This window comes from Pleurodeles waltl, chromosome 4_1 (assembly GCF_031143425.1).
Source record: "Pleurodeles waltl isolate 20211129_DDA chromosome 4_1, aPleWal1.hap1.20221129, whole genome shotgun sequence".
Classification (NCBI taxonomy): Eukaryota; Metazoa; Chordata; class Amphibia; order Caudata; family Salamandridae; genus Pleurodeles; species Pleurodeles waltl.
Genome location: NC_090442.1, coordinates 463,609,163 through 463,633,398, shown reverse-complemented (window position 1 = coordinate 463,633,398; position 24,236 = coordinate 463,609,163). Strand labels below are relative to the sequence as shown.

Sequence of the window (24,236 nt, the reverse complement as noted above, 5' to 3'; positions counted from 1 at the left end):
CGAACCCTGCAATCTCTGGCCTCAGCACTGATGGCAGCCATTGTCCCTGTGTCTAGCCTCCCCCTTCCAACTTCCTCCACCCAGACCCAATCCCCTGTACCCCAGCCTATCCCAAGCACACCATCAGACAAGCATGCATACACCTCAACACACACAAGTAGCTCAGGCAAACATAGGCACTACACATCCCACAGGCACTCACGCAAGCATCACACACATACAGACACAGCAACATCCACTGCCTCCACTGTGTCCCCCTCCTCGTCGTCTCCCTCCTCCCTCCCAGTGTCGTCTACACTCTCACCTGCATGCACTACATCTACAGGCACTAGGACTCGCACCAGAACACCCAGAACCACACCCTGCTCACCTGCACTCACCACCCCCACTACCATTTACACGTCCCCTGTGTCCACTCCCAGTGTGTCTGTGACTCCCCCTCCCAAAGTACACAAACGCGGGCACCCACACACCCAACATCCATCCACCTCACGACAGCCTCCAGTACCTGCACCTGCACCCAAAACACCTAAGGTTACACCTCCTACAACCAACTCCTCTTCCTCCACTCCCAGACCCCCTCCAGCTACCCATCCCAGTCTTCGTCAGCAACTCTTCCTCAGAAACGTTGACCTCTTTGCCCCCCCCCTCAAATTCATAAGTACCGTAGTAGCACCTCAGCCAAAAAACCTCCAGTACCAGTGGTGTGTGTTAAAGGTGTGTGGAGTGCACCGGCCACCAGGGCAGCCAGTGTGACATGGAGCCAAAGCACTGCCAGTCCACCCCCTGTAAAGCACCTCAAGTTGGAAAGTGGCCGACGGGACAGGGTGAAGACTCCTGGCGGCAAAACAGCTCACAAGGGTCCCAGGGGGATTGCAGAGTCAGCTGTGACTCCCCCAAAGGTGGTGAAGGGCCAGAAGAAGTCTGCAGAGTCTGGTAAGAGCAGCACGGCGGAGAAGGGCGCCATCCTCCCCGGTGGCCGGGACGCCACTGCCAGCACCGTCGTCACTGGTCAGGAGACCACCGCCGGAGTCAGTGCCCAGGAGGGCAGCAGTATCGTCACTGGTCAGGAGACCACCGGCGTAGTCAGAGCCCAGGAGGGCAGCAGTATCGTCACTGGTCCGGAGACCACCGCCCGAGTCAGTGCCCAGGAGGGCTCCGACAGCCACATCCCCGCTGGGCAATGAGGGACCGTCATGCCACACACCAGTGCACAGGTCAGAGACCGCCATGGCAAAGCACCGATGAACAGGGCAAAGCACCGCTGAACAGGGCAGAGCATGGCTTAACAGGGCAAAGCACCGCTGAACAGGGCAACGCACCGCTGAACAGGTCAGAGACCGCCATGGCAAAGCACCGCTGAACAAGGAACACACCGCCATGGTGAAGACGGCTGAACAGGGCAGAGCACCGCTGAACAGGGCAAAGCACCGCTGAACAGGTCAGAGACCACCATGGCAAAGCACCGCTGGACAGGGAAAACACCGCCACATCAAGCATCGTTATCCCATGTGCAGCTGGGACAGTGACGGAAGAGGAACCGTCATGGGGAGCCTGATGAAGTCTGGGCACCATTCCCTCTCCAGAACCAGTGGAGACATTCATCCACTCCATCTGTCCTGAACAGGATGAAGCACTCTGGGCACCAGTCCCCCTCCAGAACCAGTGGAGACTGTTATCCACTTGAGAGACTGTGGCTTTGCACTCCCCAGGATGGTACAGTGGGCATCCCACCCACTGTAGAGACTTGAGAGACTGTGGCTTTGCACTCCCCAGGATGGTACAGTGGGCAACCCACCCACTGGAGAGACTTGAGAGACTGTGGCTTTGCACTCCCCAGGATGGTACAGTGGGCAAGCCACCCACTGTAGAGACTTGAGAGACTGTGGCTTTGCACTCCCCAGGATGGTACAGTGGGCAACCCACCCACTGGAGAGACTTGAGAGACTGTGGCTTTGCACTCCCCAGGATACATCAATGGGCATGGAACCCCGTTGTGGATCTGGTGTGGTGCTGTAATCCGTCTGAGGTGCCCCCCCCTTCCCTTCCCCCTGAGGTGCCTGTTGTATTTCTATCTGATGCCCCTGCAGTGTTCTCTCCGTTTGTGGACAGGTATCTAGTGTGGGCCTCACCCATGCATTTTGGGCCCAGTGGTCCACGGACATTGATATGTGCATACCTGCAGTCCTACCCGTGATGTATGATTTTCGAATGTTTATATATATCTGTATATAGTTGGTTACTGTATTTTGATACATTACAATGTTTGAACTGATTTCCTTTTGTCTTTGCATTCTCCCGGGGGGGTTGTGGGTTGTTACTGTGATGTTTGGATATGCATTGGTGTGTGTGTTGTAATGTGCGAGGGTGGGGGTGGGGGTGTTGCGTGTGTGTCCCCCTGACTTTTGCCTCCCCCTCCCCTATGTCGTAGGTGCAGTACTCACCGTTGTCTTCGGCGCCGCCGTTGCTGGTGTTCGTAGATGAGCAGGAAGACAAGGGCAGGGAGTATTTGTAATTCCGGCTCCATGGTGTCCTCCTTCCTCGTGGAGTGTGTTAAGGTGAGCGTTTTCCCATTGCAAAAGCTGTTTCCGCCGTGTTTTTATCCACGGTGAATCCGCCCCGGAAAAGGTGGCGGATTGGCGGGTTGTGATACTGTGGGCGGTACATTGTCTCCCGCCTGTCTGTTTGCGGTGACCGCCGCACTGCTTGTCTGTACCACCGTGGCGGTCGGAGTGTTAAAGTGGCTGTCTATGTTGGCGGTTTCCGCCACGGTCATAATTCCCTTTTTTTGTCCGCCGGCCTGTTTGCGGTATTACCGCACCTTTAACACCGTCCGCCAGGGTTGTAATGACCACCCTAATCTTTTTACATGACTGATTTTGTTGTTGGCTTTCTTCAAAATATTTTGTTGGTAACCTCTTTGTGTGAAACGTAGATTTGTTGCTTCAAGTTCTTCCTTGAACACAGTGTCATTACTACAGTTACGCCTAATTCGGGTGATTTCACCATATGGGATGGCATTGACTTGTGAAGCCGGGTAAGAACTAGTTGCAAGCAAAATAGAATTGCAAGGTGTAGGTTTCCTATAGAGTTTGGAGCAGATACTGTTTTGTTCAATGTACAGAGATACATCAAGAAAGTTTATTTGGGTTGTGCTGTGTTCCCCCGAAAAGTTCATGTTGAATGTGTTAGTGTTAAGGTGTTGGAGAAATTGGCCTATTAGGTCAGAGTTTCCTGACCAGAAAATAAGTATGTCATCTATATACCTCCCTCAGTATAAGATGTGTTGTTATAATTCTGGGGGGCACTGTCTCCAAAGGTGTATTAATAAAAAAAAAAAACATATAGAGGTTTGCAAAAGAGGGGGAAAATGTTGCCCCCGTTGCGACTCCCTGTATTTGGCGGTACCATGTACCATTGTGTAGAAAACTGTTGTCCAGAACTGTTTCAATGAGATCAATAAACATATCAGAATGTTCTAAAGATGTGGCATCTCGTGTGTCCAAGAAGTGTTGAATGGCGACCATGCCCATCAGTCTAGGGATACTCGTGTATAGTGATGTGACATCTAAGGTTAATAGATAGTGTCTCTCTGTCCACTCAAAATCACTGATTTTACACAGTAGGTCTTTGGTGTCCCTGATGTAAGATGGGAAGTTGCTAACAAATGGTTGTAAAACAATGTTGATGTATTCGGATAGTTTCTCCGTAGGGTATCCTATACCTGAAATTATGGGTCTTCCTGGTGGAAAGGTACCAGGTTTGTGTTTTTTGGGAAGTAAGTAAATGCAAGGTGAAGTTGGTGTCGGGTTATACATGTAACGGTATTCCATATCCGTGATGAGACATCTGCCCCTCCAATTAATTAGTTTCTGGTGTATGCAGGTATTGACCTCCCTAAGAGGACTGTGTGTTAATTTTTTATATGCACAGACATCATTGAGTTGACGGTCTATTTCCCTAATGTAGTCATCCTTGTTCATGATGACTATATTACCTCCTTTGTCTGCTTCTTTGATGATTATGTGTTGTCCCTTGGTTCAGGAGTGTAGTGCCTCTCTTTCCAATCTGGTAATATTGTGTATTATGTGTTTACGACCTGTAAAGTACAGGTCTTCTAGTCGATACAGGTCTTGTGTGACTTGTCTGTAGAAGATATCCACAACGTTATCAGTTGGTAAACTCGGATGGAATTTAGTCCACTATCAATGCCTAAATTCTAGTCAATCTCTAGGTCTGTCAAAATATCTACTAATGATGGAGAGGGGATGGAAATGTGTTCTATCGAGAGTAGAGTTTGAATGTCCTTTATGTCTTTTATGGCCAGATCGCTACATGCAGTGTTCGTGGACATGTTTGAAGTCATAGATGTTGTTCTGCCCTCGAAGAATTTAAATAGCTTGCATTTACATACAAATTTGTATAAATTAACATGCAGCTGCGTGAAATCAGGCAGTGATGTTGGAACAAAGCCTAGTCCTTTACTCAAGACTTTTATTTGTTGTTCATTTAATTCAAAATTAGATAAATTAACAATGGATATTTCATTATTTGTAGCATCCGAAGCTGGCAAGTTGTTGGGTATCACTTCTGGTGACGGGAGGTCGACATGGTAGTCACGCCCTCTCGTTCTTTTATTGGGTCTCCGATGTTTGTTTTTGCCTCTTCTGATACTTTTGTGTATGTTGCCTCTCTTATTCTGGGATGTTTCTGGCCCTTTCGGTATCTATCTAGCTCTAACAAAAAAGATGATTTGTCGCTAGCTAAATCTATTGGTTGTCGTAAGAAACCCCAGTTTCTCCATTTGAAATGCTGGAGACATTGGATGATTCTGTGTCGCTGGTTGAAGTAATGGAAGTTAAATCAGCCTTGAGAAAGTCAATGCAACAAAACACGTGTCAGCTGTAAGCTTTATGTTGGACCTAATATATCTGGAAAATAATAAAACCATATCATCACCAACTACGTGGTCTTGGACTCTCAGTGATTTTCCACTTGGATGAACTATGCTAAACTACCCACGATGTGCCCTGGTTTATATTGACAGTCATTTTTGCTGACTCTCCTAGTCAGCATCTTCAAACACCCTTGGTGGTTGGGTGTTACACCAGGTTGGCACCCGAAAACTGAGGACTTTGTTTCCAGCACATTGTTCACATACTTGATTGGGTGTGCGAGCTCTTGGCATATTCCACCAGTTGTTTCATGTATTGACTTGTCTGGAAGTGGCAGGCTGGCACAGAACGGTCAGTCCTGCACTAGAAGTTTGGCTAAAGTACAGGGACCATCTCTAAAATGCCTTCTGGGTGCAATTTTCAATAAATCCAACACTGACATCAGTGTGGGTTTATTGTGCTGAGAAGTTTGATACCAGAGTGTTTCCTCAACTAACGGAAGCTAATGGCACCGGTCATGGAGTCGCATGGACCCCCGGGTACCGTACCTTGTGAAAATGAGGAAATAAGTCGGTGCGCATAGTCAGGAATCGAGGCATCGCTGGATCTGGTGTGGCATCGGCTGCGGAGCAGAGGAGTCTGTGTGAGGGGTTGGGTCCTTGCTGCGGAGCAGTGGAGGTGAGGCAGCCCTTTCCAGCGGGGTCGATGTCCAGCGGTCAAGACGCAGTGGTGCAAACTCATGGGGTGGTGGTCACGCCACAAGGCTGCAGACGCTGCATTGAAGTCAGGTGTCACAGACATCAGTGAAACAGCACTTCAGGACTTATGGACTCGTGGACTTAAGAGAGGCTGCAGTGGCATCGGTTGGGCTGGTTGCACTACAGCGGGGACCACAGCTTCAGTTGCAGGTGGCGTTGCGGGATCTGCCGGCGACATCAGTCCCGGCATCGTAGGAAGTCAGTGCCCTTTGTTTTTCACCAGCTTCTCCTTTTAAGGGCCCATTGACTGGATTAGGCACAACATGGCAGGCTAAGAGTCTCAGCAAGAGAGTCCAGGTGTTGGCAGAGGAAGTCTTTGTAGGAAGCTGGCCTGGTGTGTGGTGGTTACCTAAGATTCTCATACTATGGTCCAGGTATCCGATAGGAGTGTAGTGTAGGCAGTGTATAGAAGCCAGGATGTCTAGACATAGCTGTGGATGAGCAGCCAATGCTTATCTAGGAAACATGCAAAGCTCATGCAATACTACTGTAGTCACACAGCACTTGCACACTTGAAAGAACCACGCAGTGTTACAAAAATAAAGGTACTTTATTTTAGTGACACAATTACCAAATTACTAGATAGACAACTCTCCAATAGGAGGTAAGTAACCACATTATTATATATATATATATATATATATATATATATATATATATATATATATATATATATACAGTAACAATCAGGAATAGGCATAAAAAGCAAGAGAAAACAGTGAAAAGCAGTAGATAATATTGAAGGCCTAGGGAAGACCAAACCATATACTAGGAAAGTGGAATACGAAGATTGGGTTCCCCCCGAAAGGAAGTGGAATCGGTAGAGGGTAGCTGCAAGTACTAGGAAACCCCAAAGGTAAGTAATGGAGTGCCCCCAAGCGACCAGGAGGAAAGAGGTAAGTTACTGGTTCTATCCAAACCAACCCACAGGACTTCAGAGAAGGATATTGCAAGACCCAGACAAGACTGCGAGAAACCAAAGGTGGATCCTGGAAGAGGAAGACCTGGAAAAGAAGTGGACCATGTCCAGTTCACTACCCACCCGTCTGTGGATGCAGGAGTTGGTCGACGGGGAGATGAAGACTTTCAGCAATGCAGCACTGGAGCAGAAGAAGAGTTTCTAGGTGATGCAGTCTATGTCCCACGCCAGAAGAAGGATTACAGTTAGTCTGTGGAAAAATCACCAACAAGCCTTGGCAAAGGCAAATGTCATGGTTGGAGGAAAAGGAGAGCTGCTGGGGACCAGCCAAGTTCAAGGGGGACTTAAGTCCCAGGCGATCCTTAGCAGTGCAGACAGTCCAAAGAAGAGGCAGCTCCCACAGAAGACTTACTGGCAAGGGGCATAGGAGTGGCAGAGTGGCCCACACACCACACCTAAGGCGGGGTTCCACATTGCAGGAGAGGCACGCAGACGACTGTGTTTCATAGGGAAGAATGCTGGGGGCAGGAGCTGCACAATGCCTGAAGGTCCCTTGTAGTAGATGCCAACAAGCCTCGTAGCTGCAAGAGAAGCGGTGCACGGGGGTACTGTCCTGTGTGGGAAGGCAAGGGCTTACCTTCACCAAAGTTGGACAGCTTGCAGAGAGGACCAAGATGACCACTCCAGACCACCACCTGTGATGCTGAATCCACGCAACTCAGGATGAGAGGAGTTCCACACAGCCAGTCGTCCTTGCAGTTGGTGCCTGCAGATTCCAAAGGAGATTCCTTCTTGTGCAGACTGTAGACTTGCCACCCTTAGAGGATGCACAGCCAGGGAAATGTTGCTGGAAGGAGCCAGAGAAGCAATGTTGCAGAGCAGAGTCAGTGCTGTTGCTGCAGATTGTAGGTTCCTGTGGAGTCCAGTTGTGGTTCCAGTGGCCAAAAGTCAAAGTGAATGGTGCAGAGGGGTCCTGCTGGAGTCTTGCCTGTCGAATCTGAGGACCCACCCACGAGGGAGATCCTAAATAGCCCTGTAAGGGAGATTGGTCACCTAGCCAGGTGACCACCTATCAGGAGGGGGCTCTGACGTCACCTGCCTGACCTGGCCACCCAGATGCTCCCAGAGGCCTCTGCCCACCTTGGATTCAAGATGGCAGAATCAAGGAGCCATCTGGAGTAGCTCTGGGCAACACCCCTGGGGTGGTGGTGGACAGGGGAGTGGTCACTCTCCCTTCTGTTGTCCAGTTCCGTGCCGGAGCAGGGACTGGAAGTCCCTGAACCGGTGCAGACTGGTTTATGCAATTAAGGCACCAAATGTGTGCTTCATGGCATACCAGTGGCTTGGGGAGGCTACCCAAGCCATGTAACACCTATTTCCAAAGGGAGAGTGTGTTCAGGAAATCCTTTGTTCTGCCTTCCTGGGCTTAAGCTGTTCAAGCAGCAGGAGAGCAGAAACCCATCTGAGGGGTGGCAGCATCTTGGGCTGCCCAGAAAACCCCAGAAAGCTGGTAGGAGGAATGCTGAGAGGGTCCTCTAAGGAGACCCCCGTGTTCATGGAATACTACAACCAATACTGGTTACAGTATTGGGGTAGGATTCCAATATGTTGATACCAAACATGCCCAGGTTCAGAGTTACTATTATGTAGCTGGACATTGGTAGTGACCTATGTCCAGTACACGTGTAAAATGGTGCCCTGCACTCACAAAGTCCAGAAAAATGGAGCTGGAGTTTGTGGGGGCACATCTGCTCATGCATGGGTGCCTTCACACACAGGTTCCTGCACCCTGCAGATACACGTTACATGAGCTTCCCATGGGTGGCATAACACATGCTGCAGCCCATGGGGGACACCTTGTGCCCCAATGGCCTGGGTACCATATACTAGGGACTTATAAGGGGGCACTATTATGTCAAATATAGGATGTTTGTGCTCCAGGCCACCACGTTTCAAGGGAGAGAGCACAGTCACTGGAGTCCTGGTTAGCAGGATCCCAGTGAACACAGTCAAAACATACTGACAATAGGCAAAACGTGGGGGTAACCATGCCAAAAGAGGGTAGTTTCCTACAGTCTTTGATGGCCCTGAGACTTCAGAACAGGGGGCAAGCACAGTCCAGGCCCTTGGAGAAACTTCACAACCAGGATATACAGCAAAGTCCAGTATTTGCCCTCTTTAAGGCAGAAGCAGCAACTACAGGCCAACCCAGCAAGGAGGCAGTACTCCTCCTCCAGCTCTTCTCCTTGGCAGAGGTTCCTCTTGATCCAGAGGTGTTCTAAAAAATCTGTGGTTTTGGGTCCACTACTTATACACCTTCCTGCCTTTGAAGTAGGCAGACTTCAAAGGAAAATCTCTGTTGTTCACAAGATCCTGCCTTGACCCAGACACACACCAGGACGTTGGAAGCTGCATTGTGTGGGGACAGGCACAGCCCTTTCAGTTGTGTCAGCTCCTCTCTCCCCACTCTAGCCCAGGAGACTCATCAGGGTATGCAGGCTATACCCAAGCTCCCTTTGGTCCACTATCTAGAGCAGTGGTCTCCAAACCTTTTAATGCTGCGCCCACCAGTTGAAAAATAAAGAATATTGCCCCCCCTCAGAATTTTTCACAATTATTTTATAAAGATGGCAATGTTTAAATAGGTCTAGACCTATTTAAACATTGCAGTTAAGTACTGTTCCTTTTTGAAAATGCAATAACATGCTTCTGCTTAAAACAAAGGCCTGTTATCTGTACAATGCTTCTTTTGGCCAGAGTCTGGCACCCCCCCTGTGATCACTTGAGGCCCCCCTAGGGGAGCCCGCCCCCAGTTTGAAGACCTCTGGTTTAGAGGAAATCACAACAGCCAAACTGTCAGTCTGACCCAGACATGGAATACACAAGTAGGCAGAGGCACAAAATGGTTAAACAAGAAAATGCCTACTTTCTAAAAGTGACATTTTCAAACTGACAATCAAAAAAACAACTTTACCAAAAGATGCATTCCACCAGGGTCAAAAGAGGAGGGATACAGAATAGGTTCACCAGGGTGAGAAGAGGTGGGATACAGAACAAGTGTAATTAAAGTGTGACATGTAATTTTTTAAACAAGCTTTGGAAAGTAACCAGAATAATATATATATAGCAGCGTTGAAGGTAGTAAAACTTAAGAGAGAGAATATGAGGAGTAAGGGCTCAAGTTCCAGACACAAATATTTGTCACTGACGATCATAAGTGGCTAAAATAATGGCAATATAATGGTGCAAATATTGAGACAAAATGACAATATTATCCAAAAGCATTGCAGATTTTACAGGTGGCAACAGTATTCGAAAACACGTAATAGCAGTGTGAAGAATTGAGGGTGACATGTAGATTTCATAACAATATGAGTATAACATGTGTTTCATCAACTATTGTGACTTTGTCAAGGCTGTGAATGTCCAATAAATGAATATCGAAGCTCATGAAAAATACCCGAAAATACATGTTGTTACATAATGGGACATATAATGCATTATACATGGAAATTGGTGTCCCCAATACAAGCTAAATATTGTCAAGTTAACGTCATACAATAGTTACATATCATTACCATAAATATTGTGTTTCCATTATGTCAGTGTTTGTTACCCTAATTATTTAGTAAGAAACACATGAAGTTCGTGATCTGTGTTGAGGCCTCTGTTGACCACCTGCACCTTTATGATCCATTTAGTCTCCAACTTCCTAAGAGTTAGTGGTCTATCTCCACCCTGAGGTTTGGCTTCCCCCAACGCAATGCCATGAAAGCTGATGTTAATAATCTCTGATCTGGTGTGTTGCGTATTGTAATGCACAGTGAGAGGGTAATCAGTGTTAAAGTTCTTAATAGCTTGGATATGTTCTTGCATTCTCTCCTTAACAGAATGTATAGTGCTGCCCCCATATATTTGCTGGAAGTGACATATAGTGCAATAAACTACACATTTTGTGTTGAAGTTTATGAAGTTGTTATTGTGGTGCACATGGCCAGTGTTGTATTGAAAAGTGATGCACTTGTCTTTGGCATACTGGCACAAGTTGCAGTTGGAACATTAAAAAATGATTCCGGTTCTGCTCAGTGGTTTAAAAGTATATGTGGCACAAAGAATGTCCTTAGAGTCCTGCCTCTACCATGTGTGATGCATGGGCTGGTTGAAATATGTCTAGACAAAGTACTGTCCAATTTCAAAAGATGCCAGTGTCTACAGTGAATCTTATACACATTATGACTTTGTGAGTTAAACCTGGCTATCAATGTAAGTCTGTGGTCAACTGATTTCTTGCGTTTGTGTTCCTTAAGGAGAGAAGGATGTTCCGTCCTAATAATTCTTTCCCTAGCTCTAGTAAGAGCATCCTCGCTATAACCCACCCGTCTGAAGCAATTCTCAAGTAGTTTAAGTTCCTGTGTGAGGACATAGTCATTACTACAATCCCTTCTAAGTCTGGTCATCTCACCCAGAGGAAGGCCTTGTATTTGTGACTTGGGATGAGCACTTTGAGCATGCAAAATGGCATTGCATGCCATGGATTTTCTGTACAACCTGGAAGCAATCCTGTTGTCCTCGAGATATAGTGTAACATCCAGGAATTCTATTGCCTGTGAATCCACATGATGTTTGAATTTGAGATTGTAGTCGTTCTGGTTAAGATATGTAACCAGACCTTCAAGGAGAGTAATGTCACCAGCCCAGATGACAAAAATATCATCAAGGTAGCCACCCCAATAAAGGATGTGCTCTGTGATCTCAGGTGGGCCTAAGGTGCATAAATGGACCTTTTTAAAGTTATGTGTGTAAGTGTTAGCATATGATGGGGAATTTTTTACCCCCATAGCCAGCCCTTGTGCCTGTCTTTATCAAACCCCATTGTGTAAGAAGATGTTGTTCTCTAGCACTAGCCTGGTGAGATCTTAGATCAGAAATTGTAGAAGTGTGTGCAGAGAGACCCTTCTCTAGGGGAATGCAGATATTCAAAGAATTCACATCCAATGTTAGAAAAGATGAATTCCTTGGACTGTTCTATGTCTTCCAATTTGTTAAGTAAGTCCTAGTGCCTTGTACGTAGCAAGGTAAGTAATGAACAAAAGTTTGTAAAAAGATTTCCACATATTCTGAAACACCTTCAGTTGGGGAACCAATGCCCGAAATGATTGGCTTGTGAGGAGGAAAGAGTCTGGGCTTGTGTATTTTAGGCAAAATGTATATGTAAGTAGCTTGCGGTATGGGGTTGTGCATGTATATACAGTAAGACACACATCCCACCATTGTCCGATTTTTATATAATCTTTATGATTTATTTCCAAATTCCTCTTCACTCCAAGGTTTCAATACTTCACATCAGATTAACAGCTTTGGTTTGTATTGCAGCCCACATCAAAGCAACTGCTTCAATTCAGATTTTTGCCAACACGTGTTTCGTCTGGGATATCACCCAGTGACTTAATCAGGGCTTCAATTACATATGTATATGGTATAGATTAAATTATATTTTATGTCAAAAATATTTTTGAGCTAATTCCTCATTCCTTTGTGAACTTGTGGGAACCTTAATACAATAACACCACATTATTCCCTTCTACCTGTCCGTGTACTATGTACAGTAGAAACCACATGCTGAATCTCAAAAAGTGATGGGTATACATTTATAGCCAAATATCTTTAAATTCTACTTATCTCAATCTTATGAGTGGTATTTGAAATATTCAATTGTGTGAGTGCATAAACATGTGAAACCCTACCATATTATCCCGTATTGTGACAGTTTGAATGCACTAAGATCATCTCCCATAGGAGGTACCTGCAGACTGATCATTCTCTACACATCGAGTTGTTGTTTCATATTCATACTTATTTCCTTTTTCTTAGTCAAATTATTGTATTGCTTTTTAAATTCTCATCAAGTCTTCATATAGCTTACACATATTCTACCCTCAGATCCGGGTTCTATGAAAATAATCCATTAATAGAATCAGCTTTATTCATGTTCATCTACATCCCCATCTTCTCCCTTCCCTTGCAAATAATTGTCTTACTCGCGTCCTACTCACCCCTACAAGCGACAATGATACAGATGGGAGAGTAGAGATTAGATCAGGAGGAGTGTCTGCGAATGAGAGTAATTTTTTACAAGAGATGTGGAGAATAAAACAAGGGAATCGAGAAGAAAAAGAGAATTCCAAGGAAAATTTGAAGGGGGAAGAGAGGTAGAGGTCCCAAAGACAGGGGGGGCATGAAAACAAGATCGTAGGACAAGAGGGTCTAGAAAGAACTGAGGATCAAGGGCTAAATGTAACCAATTTATCAGACAAGATTCTTTCGGCACAGATGCTGTCAGTTCTTAGCAAAGGATTGGGGTTCTGCCCAACTAGTAGAGGTGATACCTGTTGTTATAAAATTGTTTTGTATAAATTTGTTAGACGCTTAAAATTGAAAAGATTCTTTAAATTGAGACAACAATTGGGACAAGAAGACAGATCATTAAGTGAAAAATGTGAACATATTGAATTATCTATACAGGACATTCATGATACTGCAGCTTTGATGTCTATTACAGATTATGAGGATCTTCCAACAACTACTCTCAAAATATTGAGTGATTTGAACATAACACTGAGTTTACATGAAACCAGTGGTTTGAAGATTAAATCAAATTGGATACCTAAAATGGGTAGTGACAGCAATATTGAAGTTTTTCATAAACTAGTGAGTAATGACTTAGACAAACAGGTTTTTAAAAGAGGCATTCAAAATGTAATGAGTAACTTAAGCCATGGTGAATGGCAAGCACTTAGGTTGCTGCAGGAGGGTGAGAGTATTATTACCAGACGGGCTGGTAAAGGGGGGAATAATGTCATAATGCATAGAGTGGACTATGATAATGGGATCTATAGACAACTAAGTGATGAAGACTGTTATGAGAATCTAACATTGAATCCTATTAGCAGTTTGACGAATAACATTAACAATTTACTGAAAACATGGTACCAACAAGGTCTATTAGACGAAGATGAATATACCTATTTGAAAGTTGACCATCCAAGATTTCCGTGTTTTTGTACTCTCCCAAAAATACATAAATATCTCCCTTTCCCTCTGGGTAGACCAATACTGTCTGGAATTGGTGGACCAACAGAGAAACTTGTAGATATAGTTTTACAACCCTTAGTAGAGAATTTGCCATCCTATATTAAAGACACAAAACACATATTGAGCTTATTTGGGGATATACAATGGGAAAGAGGTATGACTTTGATTACTTTAAATGTGGTGGCATTATACACTAGTATAAAGCACGAAAAGGGCTTACGAGCACTGAAACACATGATACACAGAAGATTGGCTAGTTTATTGGAGCATACAGAGATGCTTTTGAAGATGGTTGATTTGATTCTGAATCAGAACATGTTTTCATTTAATAAAAAATGGTATAGACAAAAGCAGGGAGTAGCTATGGGTTCCAGATTCTCTCCATCTCATGCAAATCTCTTTATGGGATGGTTTGAGGAGAAGTGGGTCTGGGGACCTGGGGAAGCGGATTGGCAGGCATATATATTATATTAGGGAAGATATATAGATGACTGCTTCATGAAATAAATAGGCACTAAAGAACAGGTGATGGATTTCTGTAATTATTTGAATAGAAATTATGCTAATATTAGATTTAGAATATAGTAAAGAGAAAATAGAATTTCTGGATGTGGAACTTTTTATTGCAGATAATAAGATACAAAGCAGACTATATAGGAAACCAACTTCATGCAACTGTCTTACATGCTTCGAGTGCACACCCTAAGCACCAAATTCATGCAATACCCTATGGAGAAATGATAAGGGCTAGACAGAATTGCAGTACAAATGAAGACTTTTATGATCGTATCCAAGACATGAGTCGGTGTTTTCGGTTATCAAACAAGAATTATAAAGAAGGCACAACAGAAAGTTAGGCGAGTTACAAGGACGGAAACTCTGTTATCCCGTGTTATCAAAACAAAGGATAGAGATTAACAGAAGATTAGACTGGTTACAGACTACACAGTAACATCAGATATAGTGAGAAAAGTAATGAAGAATCATTGGAATATATTAAAACAGGATCCGATACTGAAGGAGTGTATAATGAATAGACCAGAGATTACATATCGACGAGGGAGATCTCTAAAAGATTTTTTATGTACTAGCTATCCAAGATGTAAAGGTAAAGAGGATTGGTTAATGGAATGAAATCAAGGCTTTTACAAATGTGGCCATTGTGGCATATGTAGATGGGCATGGCATGGAAAAAAGGATTTTATGGACTGTAGAGGTCAAAACTTTCACATACTTACGAATATAAACTGTGGGGCAAATTTTGTGGTACATATAATATCATGTATATGTGAACATATATATGTAGGAAGCACAATTCCCCCTATCAGAGTTAGAATAAGTGAATATGTGAGAGCAATAAAGCAAGGAGACGAAAGGTATCCGATTGTGCAGCACATGAATACATGTAAGGCACAGTCTGCTAATAAAGATTTCAAAACTTTTGGGTTAGAATTTATATCTTTGGACCCCAGGGGAGGTAACAGAGAATAATATTTAGGAAGAAGGGAATCACTATGGATTGTGAGGTTACGGGCGGTAGAAGATGGTCTGACTACGGATCAAGAATTGGAATACTTTTTAGGACCTTGAAAAATGTCCAATATACTGTTGAAATTTACTGGATTACTGGTTTAATGAGTTCAAAATGATAGTTCTGCAGCTGTAAATATGATATTAAAAGATGTAAGGAGGTCTAGTACACAATGAGAATTATATGGGGTGAATGATGAGAAAAGCACTTATGGAGATTAGCAGTACATGCTTAAACATGTGAAACAATAATTCAACAGTTTCCAACAGTAATAGCGACATATACGAAAGGTGGCAGAGGAATAGATTAAAGATACCAGATTTGTGGAACAATTCGAAGAACCTGTATGTATTAATACTGTCCCACATTAGACTTCATTAGAGAGAGAGGATGGCAAAATGAGCCTGAGATGTAGTCTGTCTTCCATCTCTCTGGACCAGACTAGGAAAATTACATGAAGTATTTGTCTTTACAAACACAGTCCTACTTTAGTGTTTGATAAAGAGTGAGGCTGGCAGAATGAGCCGGAGGTGTAGTCCGTTTTCCTTTTCTATGTAGCGAAAGTTATAAAGGAGATAGAGAGCGGACGACTAGTAAGTAAATGGAAGGAAGTGTACTCGCTACGAAGACGGAGAAGAAATACAGGCAAGTGGGCAATCGAGGGTATAAATGTGGATAAAAGTGGGAGCTTCACTTGTAGTGAAAGAATGATTAGCGAATAGCAGAAACACGAGTAGAAATTACTAAGAGGACAACAGAGGCAGAGTTTGGAACGCAAAATAAGAGTGATTTACAGGCAATGGAGCATCTGGGTGGGGGGTCTGTGTGAAGTTTGTGTCAAGGAGCGGCAGGGACAAGAGACGAGATTTAAATAGAGGGATGGAGAAAGGAGGGACTATTTCGAGGATTTATACACAAGTAGGACGCGAGTAAGACTATTACTTGCAACGGAGGGACAAGATGGGGATGTAGATGAACACGAATAAAGCTGATTCTATTAATGGATTATTTTCATAGAACCCCGATATGAGGAGAGAATATGCAAAAGCTATATGAAGACTTAATGAGAATCTAAAAAACAATATAATAATTTGACTAACAAAAAGGAAATAAGTATGAATATGGAACAACAACTCAATGTGTAGAGAACGATCAATCTGCAGGTATCTCCTATGGGAGATGATCTTAGTGTATTAAAACTGTCACAATATGGCATAATATGGTAGGGTTTCACATGTTTATGCACGCACACAATTAAATATTTGAAATACCACTCATAAGATTGAGATAAGTAGAATTTAAAGATATTGGGCTATAAATGTATACCAATCACTTTTTGAGATTCAGCATGTGGTTTCTAATGTACATAGTACACGGACTGGTAGAAGGGAATAATGTGGTGTTATTTTATTAAGGTTCCCACGAGTTCACAAAGAAATGAGGAATTGAAACCTTGGAGTGAAGAGGAATTCGGAAATAAATCATAAAGACTATATAAAAATCGGACAATGGTGGGATGTGTCCCTTACTGTATATAAATTGCTATCAATGATTAGTGATTGTTGATGTACAGGGATTTGGGGTGCTTTTCCCTATTAAGTGCACCATCTGAAAACGGATCACACTTGGATAAGTTGGAAATAAGGTGACAGGAAGCGCCAATTTCCCCTTTAAATCACCCACTGATACAAGGGTTGTGCATGTATTTAGCTTCTGTAATAAAACAAGCATCCCGCCAAAATGCTAATGTATTCTTATCCTTACTATTGACTTTCATGAGGGGGTTAATGGGGAGCTTATTGTATGCCCTAGTATTCGCCAATCTATCTCACCAATGCAATCTGTGTGCCACATCACCACTTTGTTACCCCCTTTGTCTGCTTCTTTAATGACAGTACCTGGGGCCATCATAAGCAATCTTAGTGCCAACCTTTCATCAGGAGTATGATTATTATTATTACCCCCAATCTTGTGCCGGTTGTTAAGTCTACCCTCCAACAAGTGAGGTCCTGTGTGACTGCTTTGTGGAATGCATCAATAACATTATCAGTAGGACAATTGGGTACAAATGTGGTTCTGGATTTAAGTCCACTATCTAGATTAAGATTAGGATTAGACACAATGTCAAGATCAGTAAGTATCTCAGAAGTTGATGGCACAGACTCACTGATTTCATCCAAAGAAAGTACTTGAAGATCCTGTAAATCCTTAATGGTCATGTTACAGTCCAACGTGACATGTAAATCAGAAACCATATGGTGAGGATGCTCGTCAAAGCATTTCTTTAATTTCAGACATTGTACATATTTATACAAATCAAAATGCAGCTGTGGAAAATCAGACAGAGATGTAGGACAAAAAACAAGACTTTTCTGTAGTACCTTCATCTGAATCTTTGATAATACATACTTTAATAGATTGACAATAGAAACATCATCCATATTGCATTGGGCATCACGTATAACAAATAAATCCAATTGAAAAGCCCTCAGTTTACCTGGTTGTAGGACAATGACCTGGTTGTAATCTGATCTCTTGTGTATGTTTTTGTACCCATGTTTTCCTCTTTTGACTCTCTTGTGTTTGGATCTATCTGTTTCTTGTACGTAGGTCTGGTCCCTTCTCTGTGCCTCTCGAGTTCTGCTAAAAAGAAGTCGAAGTAGTGGTACCCATAGCAGATGTGGCACTGGTGAGGGAACGGTCAGATTTCTTACTAGTCTCACTAGAGATGTCAGACTCACTAGCTGACAATATGGTTGGGTGAGTGTCAGGTTTCCCTAAATTTGAGATGGAACTTGGTTTAATATCGTTACATTTCTTAGCAAATGTGAATATTCGAGTATTATGATAATTGTTATCATCCCTTTAAAGTTTCCTAGCTTTTTTTCTCTCTTATGTGCAATTGATGTGAGTCAAGAACTTCCCTAAGAATTTTGTAATTCTTTTCTGTTGCGTCCAGTAAATTTGTCCTCTGTATCACCTCTTCCAGTTTATTAATTTCTTGCATTAAGATTTCTCTTTTTATTTCATCATGTTTAATGAGAATGCCCATCATACCATACTATGAAGATAGTAGAAGCTGTTCTCATTCCTGTAATAAATCACCATCCAAATCCTCAAATGAAGGGAATATAACAACCCAGTGACCCCGGGGAACCTGTTTGAGATCTATATAGTTCCTAAGTATTGAGGCGTCCCACCATTGTGAAAGTTCCAAACGTATGAACTTTTGTTTGAGGCCCTCCTTATTACATTTTTAAAAGCATTTAATGCTCTGTATTTCACCATTAAATCCCCTCAGTTTGGTCCTTACTTGGTTCCAGTGGTCTGTTTCATCGCCATGCATGGGAGGGGATAGTTTTTTTGGTTTTTTTTTTACCCACTCAGCCCTCAATTTCAGAAAAACTTGAATGATCATCAAAAATTATGATTTCACATTCATACAACATAATAGGTTCAATTTTACCTGCAGTTGTGCTTACTAAGTTGTTCGATACAAATCCCCTCCCACACTACAACTTAGCAAAATGAGAGAGGGATGTCAGGGTAGTGTAAGCTTTCAGTTTGGTTTTCCTTCAGTGATGACGCCAGGATACGGTTGGGTTAAAGTAAGCACCAGATGCTATTATTCCTTAAACATTTCCCATTTAGTTCCCACTAACCACCAGGAATGGGAATTCTATTTCAGCTGTTTTTATCTGTATTCATTCTCAATTTATTGGTGTCACAATAAGCTTTTAAAGAGTCACTTTCTCTCAGTGTGTTTTAGCTAATGCAGCCGGTAGATCAGCACAAGCGAACAGAATAAGGTAGTGGCAGACAACCCCCATTTTAGACCATTCCTAATCAGAGTTTTTACAATTAAACTTCTGTTTAATGAGATTTGCACCACATTGTCTGAAGACGTGTGTGTGTAATCAACGTGTCCCGGAGAAATATCCTTAATCTCTAGTTTTGACCAAAATTCGGAGCAATCCGCTGTGTAAAATGCGGTTTTAAAGTGTACAAAGCAGCAATATAGAGTCCTTCTAAATTCTGTAAACCTGCCAGCTGCGCCTCAAAGCACAAAGCACTGGTCTGTTGTGGTCGTGATCAAGTTGGAAACCAGTTTGTTGCTTCAAGATCAGGCCTTTATCTCTAACCCATGCGTAAGGCCTCTGGAAAACTATCTAGAAAAGTGGTTTATCCATTAATAATGTCAAACAAGAGCATGCATTTTTTAAATATAAATTTGCTTATTTATGCCATAATTCTAAAAAGTAGGAATTGTTCCACTGTGGATAATCTGTCTATAGAGAGACTACATGTGAAAAGCCCACTATACGGAATTTCTCATAAATGCATGCTGGAATACGCCCTGGTCCAGCCGTAATTCATAAATTTATTTGTGTTGGCGATCATTTTCACAGTTTATAACTAATAATTTTTCATCAGGAGTATAAGAAAACATTGTCTAGGAGGCGCCGAATTCCCATAAACTGATAAAAGATAACGGAATCTTAAAGATGCTGGGGTATTACAACCCAATGATCGATTTAATGTATTCATACGCATATTTATTGTTTGCCAAAATAAACAGGAGCCACCTACCTAGATTATAAATGGTAGGGCTGGATTTTATTTTCCTTTACAATCCCAAAATAGCTGTTTTCTTTCTTTATAAGCTATTATATGTGCATCACTTTTCATTATGGTAAGTAATGTTGACCCCTTCTTTTTCCTCTTTTTAGAATCTTACAGTTTTCTTCAGACCAGAGATAACACCAATTCGCATATTTAAGACCTTTATTGTGAGTCATCTCTAGCTGGTAGAACTTGAGGGTGAATGATCTATAACAATGTAGCTTAGGTCGTAGGAAATATTATTAGCACAATGAAACATATTTTTCTTTTTTTGGATGGTTGTATCTTTTTAAAAGCACAGTCTAGGGAATACATAAATAAATACATGCAAACACGTATAATCTAATGTAATTGAGAATACTGCCTTCATGTTATCATTTTGTTCACAAAAGTCATGCTCAGTCCATGGAAGCCTACCTCCTGCACTGTCCGCTGCCCCGTTTCACTAAAGCAGAAGAGCAGAGCAGAACAGAGCAGAGTTTTCATGAGTGCCGTCAGCACAACTGTGTCATAATCCATGACTCCTTTCAACTCGTGTGGTTCCAGATCACACAGTTTCTGTTGTGGCCTGCTATGCTACTGACTTGGTGGAGTTTGGATTTGATAATCTGAGAGATATTAAATATAATCCATTCTGGTCAAATGATACAGCCATCACTCTTAACGTGATACTGTTTTGCACGAGTTGAACCATAGCAGTATTCTGATTCTCCGATGAAGAATTGGCTGAAATCACTTGCCTGGGAAATCCAGGAATAAATGCAAAACTTTGTTGCCTTCTCTTATACAATAATACGTGGGCCTTGGGGGCATCTTATTCCCTAAAATTTCTGCATACCACGGGTGATTGAAGGGGCAGTATAGGATGTCCACTCAATTCATGAGTTTCTCATTTTGAGGAGTTTTAGATAAAGAAGAGATTTGAATTCCCTTGCAACCCCAAACCCGACAATAAAAGGGTACATGTAATCAGATAAACAGAAGAAGGATGGTGCACTCTGAGTCACAGCTAAGGACCAAACTGTCACACATTGCCCCTTTACTGTTACTATTATCTGATGGTGCAGGTCACCCTGTGTTTCGACTTCATCTGCTGCACATCTCTGCATTCACTGAAGAGAGTGCTCCTGGGGCCAAAAGCTGATCCTCATCCCATTTCCTACGTCCTAGATTGTAGGTTACAGTTCTTGTAAAAAGAATTTATGAAGAGGTAAAGTTGAGATAAGCCTACCATGCAAGGGTGATGCACCTGACCCTATCTCACAGAACGAGGCAGTGCAGACTCCAGTCTTGATCTTCATAATGATCATTCAGGGTTGCTAGAACGTCTCGAGAGGAATTCATTTTGAGGTCAGATATTAGTGCCTGAGGTAGAAGGGGATATGAAAGACAGTGACATGCTGGACTAAATAATGTCCTTTCTATGGGCCAGTCGTGGCTCAAGTGAGCAAGATGTGGAACCATAGTACATGTTAAAATTAACCATACTAGTACATTAGCTGCACATCATGTTTTGAAAAGGACTGAAGGTTTAACTCGCCAACAGCTGGCATGGCAAACTACGAATATTACTGGATAAATCAACTAACATTTAATAATTATTCATAAGCCTTTTTAATGTATTGTAGGATACTTTCTAGTAAATTGGCAATGCTTCCTATACTAATCCTTAATAAAGGTTAATACGCGTAAAAAAAGTGTACATACCAACAGTTGAAATCAGAAGAAGAACGCATTCTCCAGTAAAAGCCTGGGATTCCCCCGTGTGCAGTGAAATCATCTGGTGCACTCTGGTCAGTGACCATTCTGCAAGAAGGTGTGTTCTTAATCTTGCAGAAACTTTGCAACTGGGAGAGATCGGAACCTTCATAGGAAGTGCCAAAACTGCTAGATGTCATGCTTACTGTAGGGACAGAGGTGTGATCAGAATAAAACTTACTACCTTTCCAAAGATTTGAAACAGAACCGGAGCATCATTTAAAAGGAGGAACTCATGATTGGATCCAGCCCCCAATTTGCTGTCCCCAATGTGGGTGTTTAACTATATAACCAAGGCAAATAATGACAAAAATGCTTTGTGAGACTCAATTTTTGCTTCCCAAATCACTGACTTACAAACTGCTGAAGCATTGTCCCTTTGTAGCAGTATTGTCTTTGGTAATTTGTCAGGCACTTGACGACAAAATAACTCACAAGCAATTCCAAGCAATTGTAGTTTGGCCTCATCCGTAGACCACTTACTCACAGTCAAAATGCCATACATTGAGGCCGCTAACCTAGCGTGTTGAAGAGCACAGCCAACTGATTCAACCGGAACTTACTAAAGTTGCAGTCTATGAATATTCCTGGTGAAAAATCAGAACCAGTACTCTTGCAGAGCAAAGCAACTAACCTTATAATAATCTGTGTATTCGCCCAGTGATAGTTTCAGTGACATTCGCTTTATCCACTTACCCACCATGCCAAGCACGAGAGGCGCCTTTTGGACTCTGCCAGAAGGGGAGAGTCGAGGACAGAGCAGATGGATCAGAAGTAAAAGGTGAGCCAAGGGCAACCTTAAGAGGTCTTTGTGTGCTCAGCATATTTCAGGGGATAATAAGGTCAAGATAACTGGTGGTTATTGTTCATGCTGTGTTTTATCTTGTCACAGTTTTGACTCATGATAAAGCAGCAAAAGGTTAATGTGCCTGCTACAAAGTATAACGCGTAACATGCAGGGAACAGGTTTGTATTTTATGTAGTTAGCTCACTGGGTTATTGCTTTTTCAATAGAAGTCCTTGCAACTTGCAAGCAGCGTACAAACAGCTTGTTAAAGGTTTAAAACCTTATTTTATTTCTCAATCTTTCGTTATTCTAAGGTTGCCATAAAGGGTTACCTTGGGTAGTAATATATCATTCTTATTAGTATGGATAACCTCACCCACAGTATTACGTTCCAGAGCCTGAGATTATATTTTTCCAGTCCAAACACTCTTAACAGCTTGGACTGGACCTTGTCAGTAAATTGCTTCCCTCACTGCACAGTTTGTTCCCACCTTTTCATCTATTACTGGTTTCTTTCACTTTATCTAATTTCTCTTTTTTTTGTGCCTGTTTTTCTCTTTGTGCTCTTGCCGCTGCTCATCCCGTGCACCCCTGCCCACGTCCCACGCCATTTTTCCCGCTTCCCAGCTCCCAGCTGTCCAGCCCTCCTCAACACTACTTAATGGCGCCCGCTGCACGTTGAGAGAGCGATTTTACTGACCTTGTCAGTAAATTGCTTCCCTCACCCCACAACTCCGCATGGTAGCTGTTGCCCCCTGATCCTTTCAGGTCCTTAGTTCGAGGCCCTCCTTCACCCACAGGCACCCACTTGCGCCTCAGCCCCGATGGTCCAGTGAGGAGCATCTCCACTCTGCAGCTGCTCTCTGCCCTCTGTCTTTTTTACTTTCTGACTTTTTGCTCCTCTCTTCTTTTTTCCACCTTCCAGCACTGCTTTCCCACTTCCCTCCTCCCAACAGTCCAGCCCTCCACAACACTACTAAATGGTGGCCATTGCGGAGCCGCTCAACATGTGCGCTGCAAGCACACCAAAGACAAGCCTGTCCATGCCTGGACCACTCCCACGGCACAAATCCTGGTTCTTAGACCATCCTCCACGTACTCAACCCCTGAAGGTCCACCTCCTGCCACCTCACATCTCCAAAAACACCTAAGGCCCGTTCACCTACCGCAACTGTGCCTTCTCTCGCCGCACACCAGACCCACCGACCTTCAAGAACCAGACCCGCCCACCTTAGATGCGTCCCTCAAAAGGCACGCCTTGGAAATCTTGGACCTGCTCGACACCATCTCCCCCAACGTCACCTTCCTTATTGAAACCTGGTTGAACTCCACCTCAGCCCCGTACATCGCAACCGCCATCCCCGACGGCTACAAAATCATTCACAAGAACCATGTCAGCTGATCAGGAGGAGGCACTGCAACTGTACACAAAAACACCCTCTGCCTCACAACCAGCTGTGGCCACCCCTCACCCAACATGGAACACCTCCACTTCCAGATCCAGACCAACCCGGACTCCACCTTCCGTGGCACACTCATCTACAGATCCCCCGGATCTCCCCCACCTTCAGCAAAGCCATAGTCAACTTCATTGCTCACCATGCTCTTGCCTCAACAGACTTCATCCTCCTTGGTGACCTAAACTACCACCTGGACAACCTCGACAACCACAACACCTCATCCCTACTGGAGAACCACGCAACCATCTGACTCAAACAACTGGTCACAACTCCAACCCACTGAGCAAGACACACGCTTGACCCCATTTTTTCCGCAAGCAACAAAATCTCTGTCAGCCACACCTCTGAGCTACACTGGACAGACCACCAATGCATCCACTTCTCCTTCACCAAACCCGCTGTATGCCACCACG

General features: G+C 43.3%; 1 protein-coding gene across 1 annotated transcript in view; it reads left to right on the top strand.

The window, feature by feature from the left end:
* The window catches only part of LOC138287164 (phytanoyl-CoA dioxygenase, peroxisomal-like), a 231,392-nt gene extending 207,627 nt beyond the window's left edge, over positions 1-23,765 (top strand). Inside the window, exons 7-9 of the mRNA XM_069227525.1 lie at positions 17,806-17,895; positions 19,926-19,985; positions 23,289-23,765. Coding sequence (XP_069083626.1) covers positions 17,806-17,895; positions 19,926-19,985; positions 23,289-23,765 — 627 coding nt within the window. The remainder of the gene's footprint in view (positions 1-17,805; positions 17,896-19,925; positions 19,986-23,288) is intronic.
* Positions 23,766-24,236: the final 471 nt, after the last annotated feature.